The sequence below is a fragment of the Scardinius erythrophthalmus genome (genome assembly GCF_964197995.2).
Source record: "Scardinius erythrophthalmus genome assembly, chromosome: 11".
NCBI classification, from domain to species: Eukaryota; Metazoa; Chordata; class Actinopteri; order Cypriniformes; family Leuciscidae; genus Scardinius; species Scardinius erythrophthalmus.
Genome location: NC_138231.1, coordinates 31343950 through 31358497, shown reverse-complemented (window position 1 = coordinate 31358497; position 14548 = coordinate 31343950). Strand labels below are relative to the sequence as shown.

General features: G+C 37.2%; 1 protein-coding gene across 1 annotated transcript in view; it reads right to left on the bottom strand.

Annotated features, from left to right (window-relative positions):
- The window catches only part of adcy1a (adenylate cyclase 1a), a gene marked incomplete at both ends in the record, with an annotated part of 52025 nt that overhangs the window by 24158 nt on the left and 13319 nt on the right, over positions 1 to 14548 (bottom strand). The window contains 7 exons of the mRNA XM_081378674.1: positions 440 to 524; positions 704 to 801; positions 3312 to 3506; positions 4698 to 4853; positions 8504 to 8645; positions 8766 to 8924; positions 11007 to 11134. Of these exons, the coding sequence (XP_081234800.1) occupies positions 440 to 524; positions 704 to 801; positions 3312 to 3506; positions 4698 to 4853; positions 8504 to 8645; positions 8766 to 8924; positions 11007 to 11134 (963 nt within the window). The remainder of the gene's footprint in view (positions 1 to 439; positions 525 to 703; positions 802 to 3311; positions 3507 to 4697; positions 4854 to 8503; positions 8646 to 8765; positions 8925 to 11006; positions 11135 to 14548) is intronic.

The following is a 14548-nucleotide window of genomic DNA, read 5'->3' as shown; positions in this document are numbered from 1 at the left end:
TGTGTGTGTGTGTGTGTGTGTGTGTGTTTGTACAGTACCTACTTAACTATATTTTAGGGACAAATTTGTACCCAAAAGTGACCAAAACCTGACAAAATCTCCAAAAACCTCCCTTTAGGGACATCCCCATTTGTAAATCTACTATAAAAATAAAGTAATTAAAGGTTTTTTAAAAATGCAAAAATGCAGAAAGTTTTCTGTGATACGTAGGTTTAGGGGTAGGGTTAGTGTAAGGGGATATAATATACAGTTGAGTTTGTACAGTATAAAAACCATTAAGTCTATGGAATGTCCCCATTTAGATAGCTAAGTAAACGTGTGTGTGTGTGTGTGTGTGTGTGTGTGTGTGTGTGTGTGTGTGTGTGTGTGTGTGTGTGTGTGTGTGTGTGTGTGTGTGTGTGTGTGTGTGTGTGTGTGTGTGTGTGTGTGTGTGCATTACCTGTAAATGAGTGATGTGAAGGTACATCACACTTGCCATGTGAAAACACAAACAGAGAACCAGAAGAATCACAACCAGAAGACCTCTGCAGCAAGAGAGATAGAGGGAAAGAGAGGGGTTTCCCACATATTATATGCATGTGTGTTGTGTGATGCAGTGACCTGAGCATGTAAAACATGTATTCAATTTAGTGTGTCTGGCAAATAAAGAAAAGGCGTGTTATGTTGTCGTGTCAGGTATTGTGTGTATGTGTCATTTACATACTGAGGAATGATGAGAAAATAGACCACTGCAAAAAATGAAGTGAGGACAAGCGAGATAACCACCGCACTGATGAAGGCCTCGTCATACACTTGCTGATACTGTGTGGAAGAGAGAGACAGAGACAATTTGTGTGTAAATGTGTTTCTTCAACTACTGTATCTGCACTTTTAGCCCTGTTGAGTATTAGAAAATAAAGTCTTTTCAACTATGTTTTTCCTGAACCATCATGCACAAATGTCATTTCAACTTCATTAAAAATCACCATTCATTTTGTGATGGAAATGACAATGAAATGAATTGTTTTAAATAAAATGGTGACTCTCTTGTCTTTCTAAGGCTAATTTTGCATTTCATGTATCCCTAACACACACAATTTACACAATTAAATATATATGAAGAGTTCAGATGCAAAAGCCTCTAAATGCCATCTGAAATTTTCTTATAGAATGATCATTTTTATAAAGCTTGTATATTTAAACTCAATAATTTCACTTAAATGGCAATGAAGATTACCTATTAATTGTCATTTAAGTGAAATTACTGAACTTAAATATACAAGCTTGATAAAAATGATCATTCTATAAGAAAATTTCAGATGACATTTAGAGGCTTTTGCATCTGAACTCTTCATATATTTTAGAAACAATAACAAAATTACAGCTTGATTGAAAATGACACAATAAAAATATTCAGTTTTTTTTAAAATCTATTTATCTGTTTTCTTCACATATCTAAATTTAAATTTATAAAGGGGCAACATTGTTGGCTGTGACATTTTTCAAACAATAGATTCTTAACTATATACTCTTTATTTCATTAGTTTTAAAAATGTAAGTTTGTTTGAAAGATTGTTTTAAGATTGAAAGTCTGGGTCATGAAAGAAAACTAATAAATCTAAATTATTTGTGATATAAAAGGCATTTTAAAAGTAGCAAAAACAAATGACGAAGAGGTGGTAAAAAAGCTCCCGAGACAATTTTAATAACGTATTCAATTTAAATAATTGAATTTTGACATATATCAATACATAAAAGAGCTGAAAGTTGAAGAAACGGCCGCGCGTGTGTTCATGTAAACATATGTTTTGTTGTATCTCTTGTAGGTGTCACAAGCAAACTTGTATTCGTATCATTTCAGCGCGGCCTGCGAGAGATCAATGCAACACACTGCTTTGAGCGTCAGCTTCATTAGAGTATAAAGCCAGCATCCCCCTCTTCACAAGAGACAGATGCAATGTCATTATACTCCCAGAGAGAGCAGGGAAAGCCACCGCGTTCGAGAGTGTGTGTGAGAGAGAATATATGTCGTGAGTCTGACAGATTTTCCCAGATCATTACTGTTGCCCCCATTCTGTAAGGGTGGGCAGGCGTCTAAGGAATAGAGAACAGAGCAATGGAGAGAGCTAGTGAGAAAGGAGGAGGAGGGGGAGAGATGAGGGGGAGAGAGGATGTTGAAAGTGAGAGGAGACAGGGAGTCACGAAGCACAACGGAACAATGCGGGGGATGCGGCGAGTGTGTCTGAGGAAATTCTTCACTCCATCTCTATCGCATTTCGCCATGTCACTACTGCCAAACGCCCTGGATCGGTTACCGCTGTGTTTGGGACGCTGGGGCATGTTGTCACACTTTTCACGGTTTTTAAAAGTCTATTTCTGCATAGACACACACATGCATTCAAAAGTTTGGGGTCAGTACGATACTTTTATAAATAAATGAATACTTTAATGGATTGAATCAAAGGTGACTGTAAAGACATTTTAATGTAGCAAAAGATTTCGGTTTCAAATAAATGCTGTACTTTTGAACTTTCTGTTCATCAAAGAATCCAGAAAAAAATGATAATGGTTTCCACAAAAAGCAGCATAACTGCTTTCAACATCGATGATAATAAGAAACGTTTCTTTAGCAGCAAATCAGCACATGATCAGAAATTATTTTAAGGACCTGAAGTTGACATGAAAATTCAGCTTTGCAATCACAGGAATAAATTAAATTTTTTTAAATATATTTAAATAGAAAATAGTTATTTTAAATTGTAATAATATTTAAAACAGTATTGCTGTTTTTACTGTATTTTTGATCAAACACATGCAGTTTTGGTGTGCATAAGAGACTTAAAAAAAAAAAAAAACATTTTTGTAAATAGCCGAACTCCAAACTTTTGAATGGTAATTTTCCTTAAAGTCTTGGATTAAAAAAAAAAAATAATAATAAAAAAATAAAATCCTTTTGATTAATTTCCTCGAACACATGGTGACCAATAGTGGGGTAAGTTGTCATAATAGAACTTGCCTTTAAACGTAGTATTACATTAAATAATTTTCAGCTATTTAATAGTATTATACAAAACAAAGACAAAATAAAAACTGTTGTAATTAATACATTTATAAAACACAAAAAATAAACACACTTTTTTCAGTGTGGTTTTATTGTGATTACTTATTTAGCCAGCAGCTATAACAAAAATATGACAATATAATGATGTTATTTTAGCTTAGACACATAATTTAAAAAAATCATTCTATTTTAAGAGGTTCAAACCCTCCCATGTAACAGCTATACTGCTCACACCTACATGTTTATCCATTATGCAGCTGTGTGTACTCACTCTCTGCTCTCTCTCTCTGCTCCTGTATGTAAGGGTTATATAGTTGAGGTCTGCCGTCTCGGACTCCGTCTGTCGTGCTTCTAGCATACGACCAATGTAACGGTTCACTCTGGTCCCGGGAGAGTTTTGCACCAGGCCCGCCGAAAATGACGTCCGATCGCGCAGCTTCTCAGAAGCTGTTCGCAGCGCCCGTCTCTGGAAACCCAGGGAAAATTTCAGTTCAATTCCAGTATAGCAGATTCCAGTTCAGCAAAGGGGAAGATTTTCAATAAATAGTCAAAAAAATTTATCTGTTGCCTATGCAAAGCTGTCATATAACTTCAGAAGATTTAAAATATAATGCAGGAGTCATATATTGACCACTTTTATGGTCATTTTTTGACAGCGTAAACATATTTCAGATGTCTTTATTTGTGTATATACAGTACAGGTTTGGATTGAAAAGTTTCATTCTTGGGTGAAATATCACTTTATAATTATTAGGTAAAGAAAGAACAGCAAACCAACATGTAGGCCTACTTTTAAACTCATTTAGACACAAATCTACATAACATGGTGACAGATGGGTATTCAACACATCTCAGCATATTTTCTCACACATGCAAAGGTGATAAGATGTTTAATTATGCACTGATACAAGTCAAAACACACACACACACACACACACACACACACACACATGCACACACATAGTCAATCTGTTCAATCAAAGAACAGTAAATCTGCAGTGGTGATTGGATCTGTGTGCAATCATCCACACATCTGAAGGAGTGGCATTAGAGAGTGGACTGGATTAAAAGAGTGTGAGAGTGAATATGATTTGTGTGGGTGTAAAAGGTGATTTAGGGTTATTTGGGGATTTTGGCTTTGCAAGTATTGGAGGACTGCACACAAAGCAATCACAATATATCAGCAGCACCAGAACAATGAATTTATTTAGGTTATCAAAGGTTTTCTTTTCATTCCTTCTTTCATTGGTTTTAATATAGAGATTACTTTTGCAGCCATCAGCATTTTGTTGTACATGTAAATGCACTCAATGTGATAAATATCTGCATAAATAGATATTACTTCAGTCAATCTCCATACCTAGTCATTTGTATGACTAAGAACCATTTTCATTCATTTTGCTGGTGTCGGGGCAGGGATCAGTGGGTAGGTATTCAATTCAGACATCTCTCTTATAATATATTTTTTTAAATAGTTACTTTTAACTCTGAAATAATATCAGATGTTAAAACTTCAGACTATTGGATGTTATGACTATAAAACTGTTTAATGTCAGTCTATTAAGTTTGGTTGATGAGAAAAAGTGGGCAGCTGCTTCTAGCCCTCCTGGTTCTACAATTTATAAAATTAAGATGGATGTATGCAGTTATCACGCACCTTGTCATCATCCTCACAGGTCATGACGTTGGAGAAAGGGATCTCAGCCTTGAACATCTTTCTGCAGTGCATGAGCTGCACCAGTAGGTAACAGACTGTCTTAAACTTCATCCTTTTCGCTGGCTTTATGTCTGATAGGATCAGCCCAGGAAAAATCTGCAGAGAGAGAGAGAGAGAGAGAGGGGGTGGGAAGAAATGTGGAATGAGGAAAGAGAAAAGATTAACTGAATGTGTGAAAATGGCTGCAGTAACTGTCGTCTGAAAAAAGAAGTGACTTAAAAAAGTGATATGAATCCTTTTGAACTCCAGATGGATTAAGATGTGTGTAAGGCTTTTGATTGTGCATATGTGATCCTGGACCACAAAACCAGTCACAAGTCACACGGGTATATTTGTGGCAATAGCCAACAATACATTGTATGGGTCAAAATTATCGATTTTTCTTTTATGCCAAAAATCATTAGGATATTAAGTAAAAATCATGTTCCATGAAGATCACAACATTAAACGCGATTTTCTCAATGTTTCGATTTTTTTGCACCTTCAGATTCCAGAATTTCAAATAGTTGTATATCAGCCAAATATTTTCCTATCCTAACGAACCATACATAATTTGAAAGCGTATTTATTCATCTTTCATATGATGTATAAATCTCAATTACAGAAAATTTACCGTTATGACTGGTTTTGTGGTGCATGTGGCTAATTTTTATTGCATTGTACTCATCTCTCAGATATGCATATGGTATTTGGAAAATAACAAGTAAAACAGACAGACAGAGTTAGGCTAATGTATCTATGTTTCTTTTGATGGGTATGCATTATGGCTTCTTCACACAAATTCACACAAACATGCCCACCTTGTCGAGTATCCTAGCAAACATATAGGTAATATCTTAAGTGAACGTAAACAGTCGAGAAAGACAACACATGTGTACACTAGTGTTGCTTTCGTCAACGAAAATTATGACTAAATATCATCATCAACGAACCTTTATCACGTGACAAAACGAGACGAGACGCAAAGTAAATGCTGGTCATGTGACGATACCTATTAAATGTATAATGCAATATTGTTGACGAATAAAAACGAGACTAAATGTGGTTTACAAAATAAAAACTATGCTAAAATGTCTCTTCATTTTCGTTGACCAAAACGAGACGAGACGAAATGTTATGACGTTATTTCGTCTCGTTTAGTCGCATTATTATTATTTTGCAGTATTTCTGTTTCCCGTGGCTCACTTCAGGGGCTGCATCAGGTCGCACTGCGCAGACGCAGGCGACGTCACTTCCTCAAGCCCCACTCGCGGCATTATTTAGAAGATGCAGCTACGGTGAGTTAGCGTAAACGACAACAAACAAAGTTAAGTCTGAGGGCCGTTTCACACATACTCCGTGTGCAGTGCGTATGCGGTGCAGGAGCAGCATGCGCTATAGTGCTTTCACATATGCTGCGTTTGCAGTGCGTAACTGATCCACGGCTGTACCACAAACACATACTCACTATTTTTATTTCAAATCCAGAAGTTATCAGCTACTTTTATTTAAAAAAAAGTTTTGTCAGCATTGTGATTCTCTTTGTACACATACACACTCTTTAATAGACGTAATTCACTTTTAAGCACAATTTAAACAACGTATTATTCAATTCACTAGCCTACTTCTATATAGATTTATAAGCAAGTGGTAAAACATTTAGCCATGTACTTATATTAAAATCGCAAACATTTTAAATTAAAACTTAAAATTGACAAAAACAGCCAACTCTCATGCCTTTTCTTTTGCATTTAAATTTTAATACAATAAATCTTGGATGTCACAAAGAACTTGTTTTTCAACCTCCATGAATGAGACGAGTGTTACTTTTCTGTTCGCTATTTTTGCTATTTTTCCATAGTGGTACACTATATTGACTGGGTTAAATAGAATTGCATTACTAAAAAGAGACTAAAATACAATTTCCATTGACTAAAACTAGACTAAATGTCATCAGTTTTCGTCGACTGAAACTAGACGAAAGTAGTCATGGATAATTCTGACTAAAATAAGACTAAAATGCTCAGACTTTTAGTCGACTGAAACTTGACTAGACTAAAAAGAGTATAAACGTGACTAAAACTAATAAAAACTAAAATGACAGCTTGACACAAAGACTAGACTAAAACTAAAATGAAAACAGGCCGCCAAAAACAACACTATTGTACACTGTCAGTATTTTTGATCTGTGCATTGTCCTAAAGAGACAGCAGCCTAACATTTCTGCTGTCTGTGTTTTATTGTTAATCAAACAACAAAAGACGGGAGGTGCAAACGTAGCAAAAAGGTCTCCGTTTCTAAACGAAAACGCAGTAGTGTGGATGGGGCCTAAGAAGCAAAAAGATTATTTGGTGAACCAAAATGGCATCGGTGTGAAAATCTTTTGGAACCTTTCATTTTAAGAGTGTGGCTGTAATGTAAATAAAGTATATTTGTCTATCATCGTCCGTGGCTCTTTAAAAACAACATTAAAAAAGCTAAACGGAGTTTTGTTCTAAGTAATTGTTCATCAAATGCAATCATTTCCTGTACCACTAAAATTACTTTTCCTAATTATTTAATGTCAATGTAACCAAAAAAAATTTTACCCAATTATATCACAGCCTTAGATATATCCACTTTTCACAATCCAGTCAAATTCTGATGGATAAAATCAAGTTCCCTGTCAGTCATGTTTGATGTTATGTTGAAGACTGACAAATGGGGTCTCTCTTGGGAGCCCCAATCACCTCTGAGTTGTAGAAAAAAATGGCCAATGGAATTGGCGCGTGGAATTTGCATGCCAAGCCACTATATACATATGTGTATACAGTAAGATGTATATAAGGTATTTAAGATGGCAGCACGCATACACTGATTCAGATTTTTGCTTCACAGCCGAGTGGTTGCGTGCAGCGCTCACTCTCTTCCAATTGCCTCAAAAAGAGCGTTTCCTGATCTAAAAGAGCTTGCAAACAAGAGGAGATCTCTCTTGCTGGAGAGAAAGCGCATTCAGTGGTGTTTCGCCTTTGAGCCAGTGCACAGTTATAAGTGCAGCGATTCCCCCTTGGTGCTTCGGCACAAAAGAAGCTTCCTTAAAAGATCAAGCACGGGGGGCGAACGTCTTTTGAAAGATGCCTTTCTGTCCGTGTGTTTCTGGATGCGTTCATTTCCTGTCCTCATCCGACAGCCACGATCGCTATCTCACATGTCTGGGCCGTGAGCATGCTGAGATTGTGGCGTTCGCTGATGGTTCATGCTCTCACTGCGAGAGCATGACCATGTCAGCATTGCAGTCGTGACTCTCCTTCTTCGTGAGTCCCATCTGCTGTTAGCCAGCCCACTGCCTCTGCTCAAGGCAGAGCATTGAATCTGGTAAACACTTTGGGAGACTTAAGGGTTACAGTGGGAGCGCTTCCGCTGGGCCAGTCCCCACGGACCTCCCACTCCTCTAGCATGCCGTGTGCTGTCGAGCTGTCAGATTATGGCGCGGGTCCTTCTCGCAGGGGACCCAGCGTGTCATTCGGCACTCCGGGTTCCAATGCCTTGCTTTTATATAACTCAGAGCTGATAGGGTCTCCTAAGTGAGACCCAATTTGTCAGACTTTGACATAAGGTCTCCGTTCACTCCATCAGGGAACGACGCTTACATCAGTAACCAAGACTTTCCCTCTTACGTTATTTACAGTACAGTTTGTATTATCAAGAAAAACACCACCTTACAGAAGTAAAATGCTTTACAAGAGTTTATTCATGTTGTCTACGATGTAATGATGATGTGTTTGTACCTTGCGTCTGTGTGAGGGTACGATGAAGAAAGTCTCGATGGCGTGTTTGCTGAGGAAAGCGTGTCTCTCGTGGCCGAGGCCCGGCTCCACCTCGTAATCTCCATTCAGACATTCCAGCGTTGCCTTGGTGATATGAACCTTCCTGATGAGGGAAGGGCAAATAAATCACACTACCTTTCTACTCATATAGGAATGATATTCCACGTTACATGTTGTATGATCGTTTAATATCTGATTATGATGAATGTGGTGTGTGACTGACCCAGGCAGTCCTCCTGCCTCCATCATGTTGGCCAGTGTGACGTCATTGGACCAGACGTCATACTGCCACTTTCGGAGCCCCAGAACCCCGCACAGCACGCGGCCCGTGTGCAAACCCACACGCATGTTCAGGTTCACCTCGGTCGCTTCCGCAACAGACCTGATTACACACATATTCACAAAAAGGTACATTTTGTTTAAGTTTCGCATTTTTAATACATTAGTGGTCTTTATACTGACACTTACTGGTGTGGATGACGCATCACAAAAGAGCAAATGTTTTTGGTTACAGATGCAATTGAAGAAATGAAACAACAAAAATGCAGATATATTAGGGAATTGTACAACTGGGATTACCAGACCTAGAAACTAGGAAAGTAACGGAAAAGTAAACTTTTAGTTATAATCTGCTGTAAAATATCTTATTGGCTGAATATTACTTAAGTAAAACTTGCTTGTAATCCATAGTAATGTCTGAATTTTGACTCAAATCAAAAGATTAACCTGAATCTAATGTTTTTTAAAGATGAAACAGAAGAAGCCAAATAACTTTTCTTCCTTATAGTGACATACTGTACATCTGAGTGAAATGGATTATCCAAAAGGACAAAAAAAAAGGGACTTGGTTCTATCCATCAGTTATAGTAAATAAATAATAATAATAATAATAAAAATAAAACATATCCATGGATAAATCATTCACGATAAGATCTATAACAAATAGACATTAAATTGATTTTAAATCCTCATGTACTGAAATCACTAGGAGTGTAACGATACATGTATTTATCGCGAAACGTCACGGTACGGACGTCGCGGTTCGGTGCATAAAGTCAGACAACGAATACAGTCAGTCACAGCAATCCACACTCCAGAAGGGGGTGCGAGGTAATGCAACACTGCTAGCTAACCTCCACAACAGAAAAAAAAGAAAAGAAGAAGAGATGATCTACGCACCTTCCCAAAAGAGTTCAGATGGCATGGAAGAACTTGCTAGAAGCCAATACACCGAGTTTCGATTAATTTTTGGGACGTGCTCCACTAACTTCATGGAATGGAAACCGGGAGGGCAGAGAGCAGTATACTCTTTGTTTTCTTTATTTTACTAAAGCACAATGTTTTGTTTTATTGTGAGTGTACACAAATAAAAATAGACCCTTTACAGTTTTGAATGATGTCTTACTCTTAGCTGCATTACTATAAATGACAGAGTATTTTTCAGCTGTTTCCGCTGTTATAATGACGGGGGTGGTGGGCAGACGACATCATCCAGATGTGCCAATCGCTAGAGCTACGCAGAAAAAAGACTACAGGAGTGCAAAAACTAATCTCTGCACAAGTTTTATTTTCCATTATTCTATTTATTTTGTACTTTTACACAACACAAGAGTGTCTTGCAGCCGATTGTGACCAAATCACTTCTGTTTTTTATCAGCCCTACAAAAAAATATGACCTATGCAAGAGTGCATTCTGTTTATACACTAAAGGAGTCTGTAATAAACAAACTGTAATTTACACTACTGCCTGTTCAAAATAAATGAAAAGAAACCTACCATTGTTGTTTTTTTCTGTTGTACCAAACGCATATTGACCAGTGACCCCAAAACCTACTGAACCGTGACTTCTGTGTAGCCAACCGTTACAGCCCTAATAATCACCATAACAAACAACATTACAAACAATAGAAAAGATCCTAGAAAATAATTGATGAAAAAGGTGGGAACCCTGAACGCTATATTTCCATCGAGAAAACTAGAGTCAGGTTTTCCCCCCTTTTTTTAAAGCTTCTTATTCTCTCCTCACCCCACACTCTAATGCCGGATCTGATGATTGAAGAGAGAGAGAGGGGGCTTTGGCGGGAGGAATTTCTTTTCTGTTTGCTACCAGCACAAAGCAGGATATCTACACTAATGTGAGATCGAAAGTGTATGTGTGTGAGAGCGAGAGATATGTGTTTCTGAGAGAGTTTTTGTCCGTGCATGCCTGTGTGTGTGCGCATATTCTATCACCTGTGTGAGGTGATAAGACACTGCAGCAGCGAAAGCCACCTTAGAATTCAGAGCAGAGAAATGAATATAGTGGAGCAGGTCTCTCACATACACGCACGCACACACACACATTCCCACACAAAATCACTATAGCTTTCAAATACAGCCTGTCAGATGATGGTAGCTCCTGCTAGTTGGCTCAAGTGACTGATGTTAAAACGAAATGAGATTTTGGCCACAAACACTGACTCACGTGATGGTGTCGATCATGTCCAGACCCATCTCCACACAGCAGTGAGCGTGGTCCGTTTTGGGCTGGGTCAGGCCAGACACACAGTAATAACAGTCTCCCAAGATCTTAATCCTTCTGCAATGGTTTTCCTGCCAATCAGACACACAAAAGCACGATGGGAGTTTTTCCAGAGACACACAGAGCCAATAAAAGGGATGTGCAGTTGAAACCAAGTCAGTGATGCTGTTCATAAATATCACATATATACCAGGTTATAGAGAATCTGGTTTCTGAAATACGGTATTTACACAATTTATGAGTAAAGATAAGTATGATCATGGTACTTCTGAGACAAACCATTAGGAAGTGTCCTGCTTTGAAATGAGCAGATGAAAGTTTATTTGGCTGTTAAAATACCACTTCTATGTTTGTTTTTATTATATAAAGCTGTTTGTGTGCTTGTCACTTTATGTGGAACTTGCATTGAGTCTAAAGGCCTGTTCACACCAAGACTGATAACTATAAATTTAACTTCAACTATAACTATTTTAGAGTCCACACCAATGCATGATAACATTCTGTTTATTATAATTGCGTACTGCAGTTTTGCGCTGTTTTGAAGTAGCCAGGTTTCTGATTGGCTGTCAATGTTTTTATCGTTCATCACCTAAAAAATCGTTTCGAAAGTTATTCCAGCAGTATCGTTTCTCTGTGTTATCTTTATAGTTTATGTGATGTGGAATTACCTATTTTTGTATAAGACTGATTATTAAAACTTTATAATTATCGTTATAGTTATCATCCTTGGTATGAATGGGCCTTAACAAACATGGATAAAGTCTATGCAAAAGCTTGTATTTTAAATTGTAATATGTCACAATATTACTGTTTTACTGTATTTTTGATCAAATAAATGCAGCCTTATGGTGAGCATAGGACTTTTGAACAGTAGAGTAGTTTCTATTCATTTTTCCAATTGAGTTGAGAATTTAGAAGCTTTATCACATTTGGAATTTCCACTTCACAATGTTGGGTTACACTTTATTTTAGGCGTGATGTAGTTACATTGTACTAACTCAAATAAGTAATGAGTCATATTACTACATGTACTTACTGTAGAGTTACGGTTAGGATTGGTTTAGTGGTAGTTACTTGTAATTATGCATAATTTACTGTTATTACAATAGTAAGTACATGTAGTAACGTGCAACTACGTCACCTTAAAACAAAGTGTTACCCAAATTTGTTCTTAAACTATAGATACTGATACAAATAGGCCTAGATTATACCATTCACATTAATCAGGATTATACCATTCACATTAATTAAACAAATCAATGAGACACTTTAGACTAAATAGAGTGAGACAAACAGAAAGACGGAAAAAAAGGAACTCTCTACAGATCAATTGCTCTATTTTATGAGAGATGCACCATCTGGCACCACAGGGCTCAAAAGCACAAACACACAAACACCATCTGTGCCAATCATTTCCAACTGTTGCCTGAATTCTACCTGATTCTACCTTTTTTTTTTTTTTGACAGAGCGCTACATGTCACAGAAGTCTTACTTTTCTCTGGAACAGACTGTATTTAATAAAGACTTACACTAGCTGACTTGGGGATACAGAAAACCAAACTGAGCCATGAAATTGTTGAAGAAAAGGAAAATTATTAAAGTGAAAATTTGGAGCTAATCTCTTTCAACACCAGCACATTAAACTTATCGGAGGAAAAATAATTAAAATCCACGAAGAAGATCCAAATAATGCAAAAGCCTCTAGTAAAAGTTTTACAGTACATTAAAGATACTTCTGTATGATCACAGGCAGCACCTTTGAAAAGTGCAAACACAATCACAGCTGTCAGGATGGTAATTTAGCATTTACTGTGAGGGGCTGCTGAAATATTTATTGGTGTTTGCTAGGAAAAGAATCTCGATTACTTTTGTTAGGGATCTGAAAAAAACCCTAACATTCTATCAAACTTCTGTGAGTAACCTGTCTTGCACAATTTATTCTTTGAACATGAATGATACCAGATAACATCTCAAATTATGTGGTTTGTTCAGGACAAGGTGGGCAAATACAGCGTGTTTCAACAAGATGGACCCGACTTGAAATCACTATATCTCTGCATCCACAAACCACACATGAATGAAACCCTCACCACTTGAAAGAATGGGGCATAGAGTTCCAATGGCCGCCGCAAGATACCTCTCCCAGCGCACCAACAGCCTCTAGCCTCAGTTGTTCACAAGATGGGGACCCAATTCTATTTGGTCCATCTATTTGAAACACCCTGTACTTTTCTAAGTGATCTGGTGGATGATAGAACAGGCAAGAGACAATAACGCTTTTTTTATTACTTTAAAAGAATATACTTGAGTGAAAAATAAATGTACACTCTAAAAAAATGCTGTTTTTTTTTAAACCCATGTTTGGGTCAAATATGGACAAACCCAAGAATTGGTTAAAAAATATTAATTAAATGTTTAAACCCAACAGTTGGGTTTGTCCATATTTGACCCAAACATGGGTTGAGACAATCCAGCTTTTTTTCGAGGACAATTTTTTTTTCGAGAAGACTTAATTGCATGTTAATTGCAATTATCTAAAGTGTTGCCAAAGACTTGGGAGTGGGCTGTGTTGTCATAGTCAAGTAAGCAACCATGTATAGCATGCAGGCACCTAGTAATGCCTTAGCAACAACCAGAACAGTTTATCAACAACATAGCAAAGAGCTAAAAATACTAACGGTGTGTCCGAAATCACATACTGTCTGAGTAGTTACTAGATTTGAATTTGAACTTACTTTAGTCTGAAACTTACTTAATTTGAACATACTTAAAAGTATGTTCTATATGGGGCTCTGTCATTTATTTATTTGGCAAACAACGGAAATTTTCTTCAAATCTACCAGTTTCAGAGGGTTTCAGGTAAGCGATCCACAGCAGCTTTGGTGCCTACACTCTGTTGTTATGAATTGTCATCATTGTCCCACATTCTCATTGGTTTGCTGGCATATGAGGGATTTTAAAAGCAGAGAAAGCTGTCCGTGAATCGCTCGCCAAAGAGGAAAAATGTAATGCTGCTGCCAGATCTCGATCAACGAAAATCACATTGTATTTGATACAAAGTGAAAAAAAAAGTCATAACTGAAACTATTTTCATAGTATTTGGTATTCTCCATAAGGAAATTTACTTTTAACAAAGACAGACCTACTGTAATCAGACCTACTGTAACTATACGAGACTGTTACTCGATAGTCTATGCGTTTGTTAACTTATTTTTCAAAGCTTGTGAAGGCTTCAACAGGTAAATGTAGGCTACTTTCAATAAAAGGTCAAACATATTAGGAATACTTTAGCTGTGTTGCTTTGTGTTATGAGAGTAAGCAACTGAGCAGCTAACACCCTGTATAGAGTGAACGTGAGCATCTTTTCTGCACCAGGTGCATTTTTGACAAAGCGCCACTCAGCATACCCAGTTAAAAAAAAGTTACCAATCGCCACTGCTATATAGTATGACTATGGATAGCATGACTAAATCTGCCATGTTGT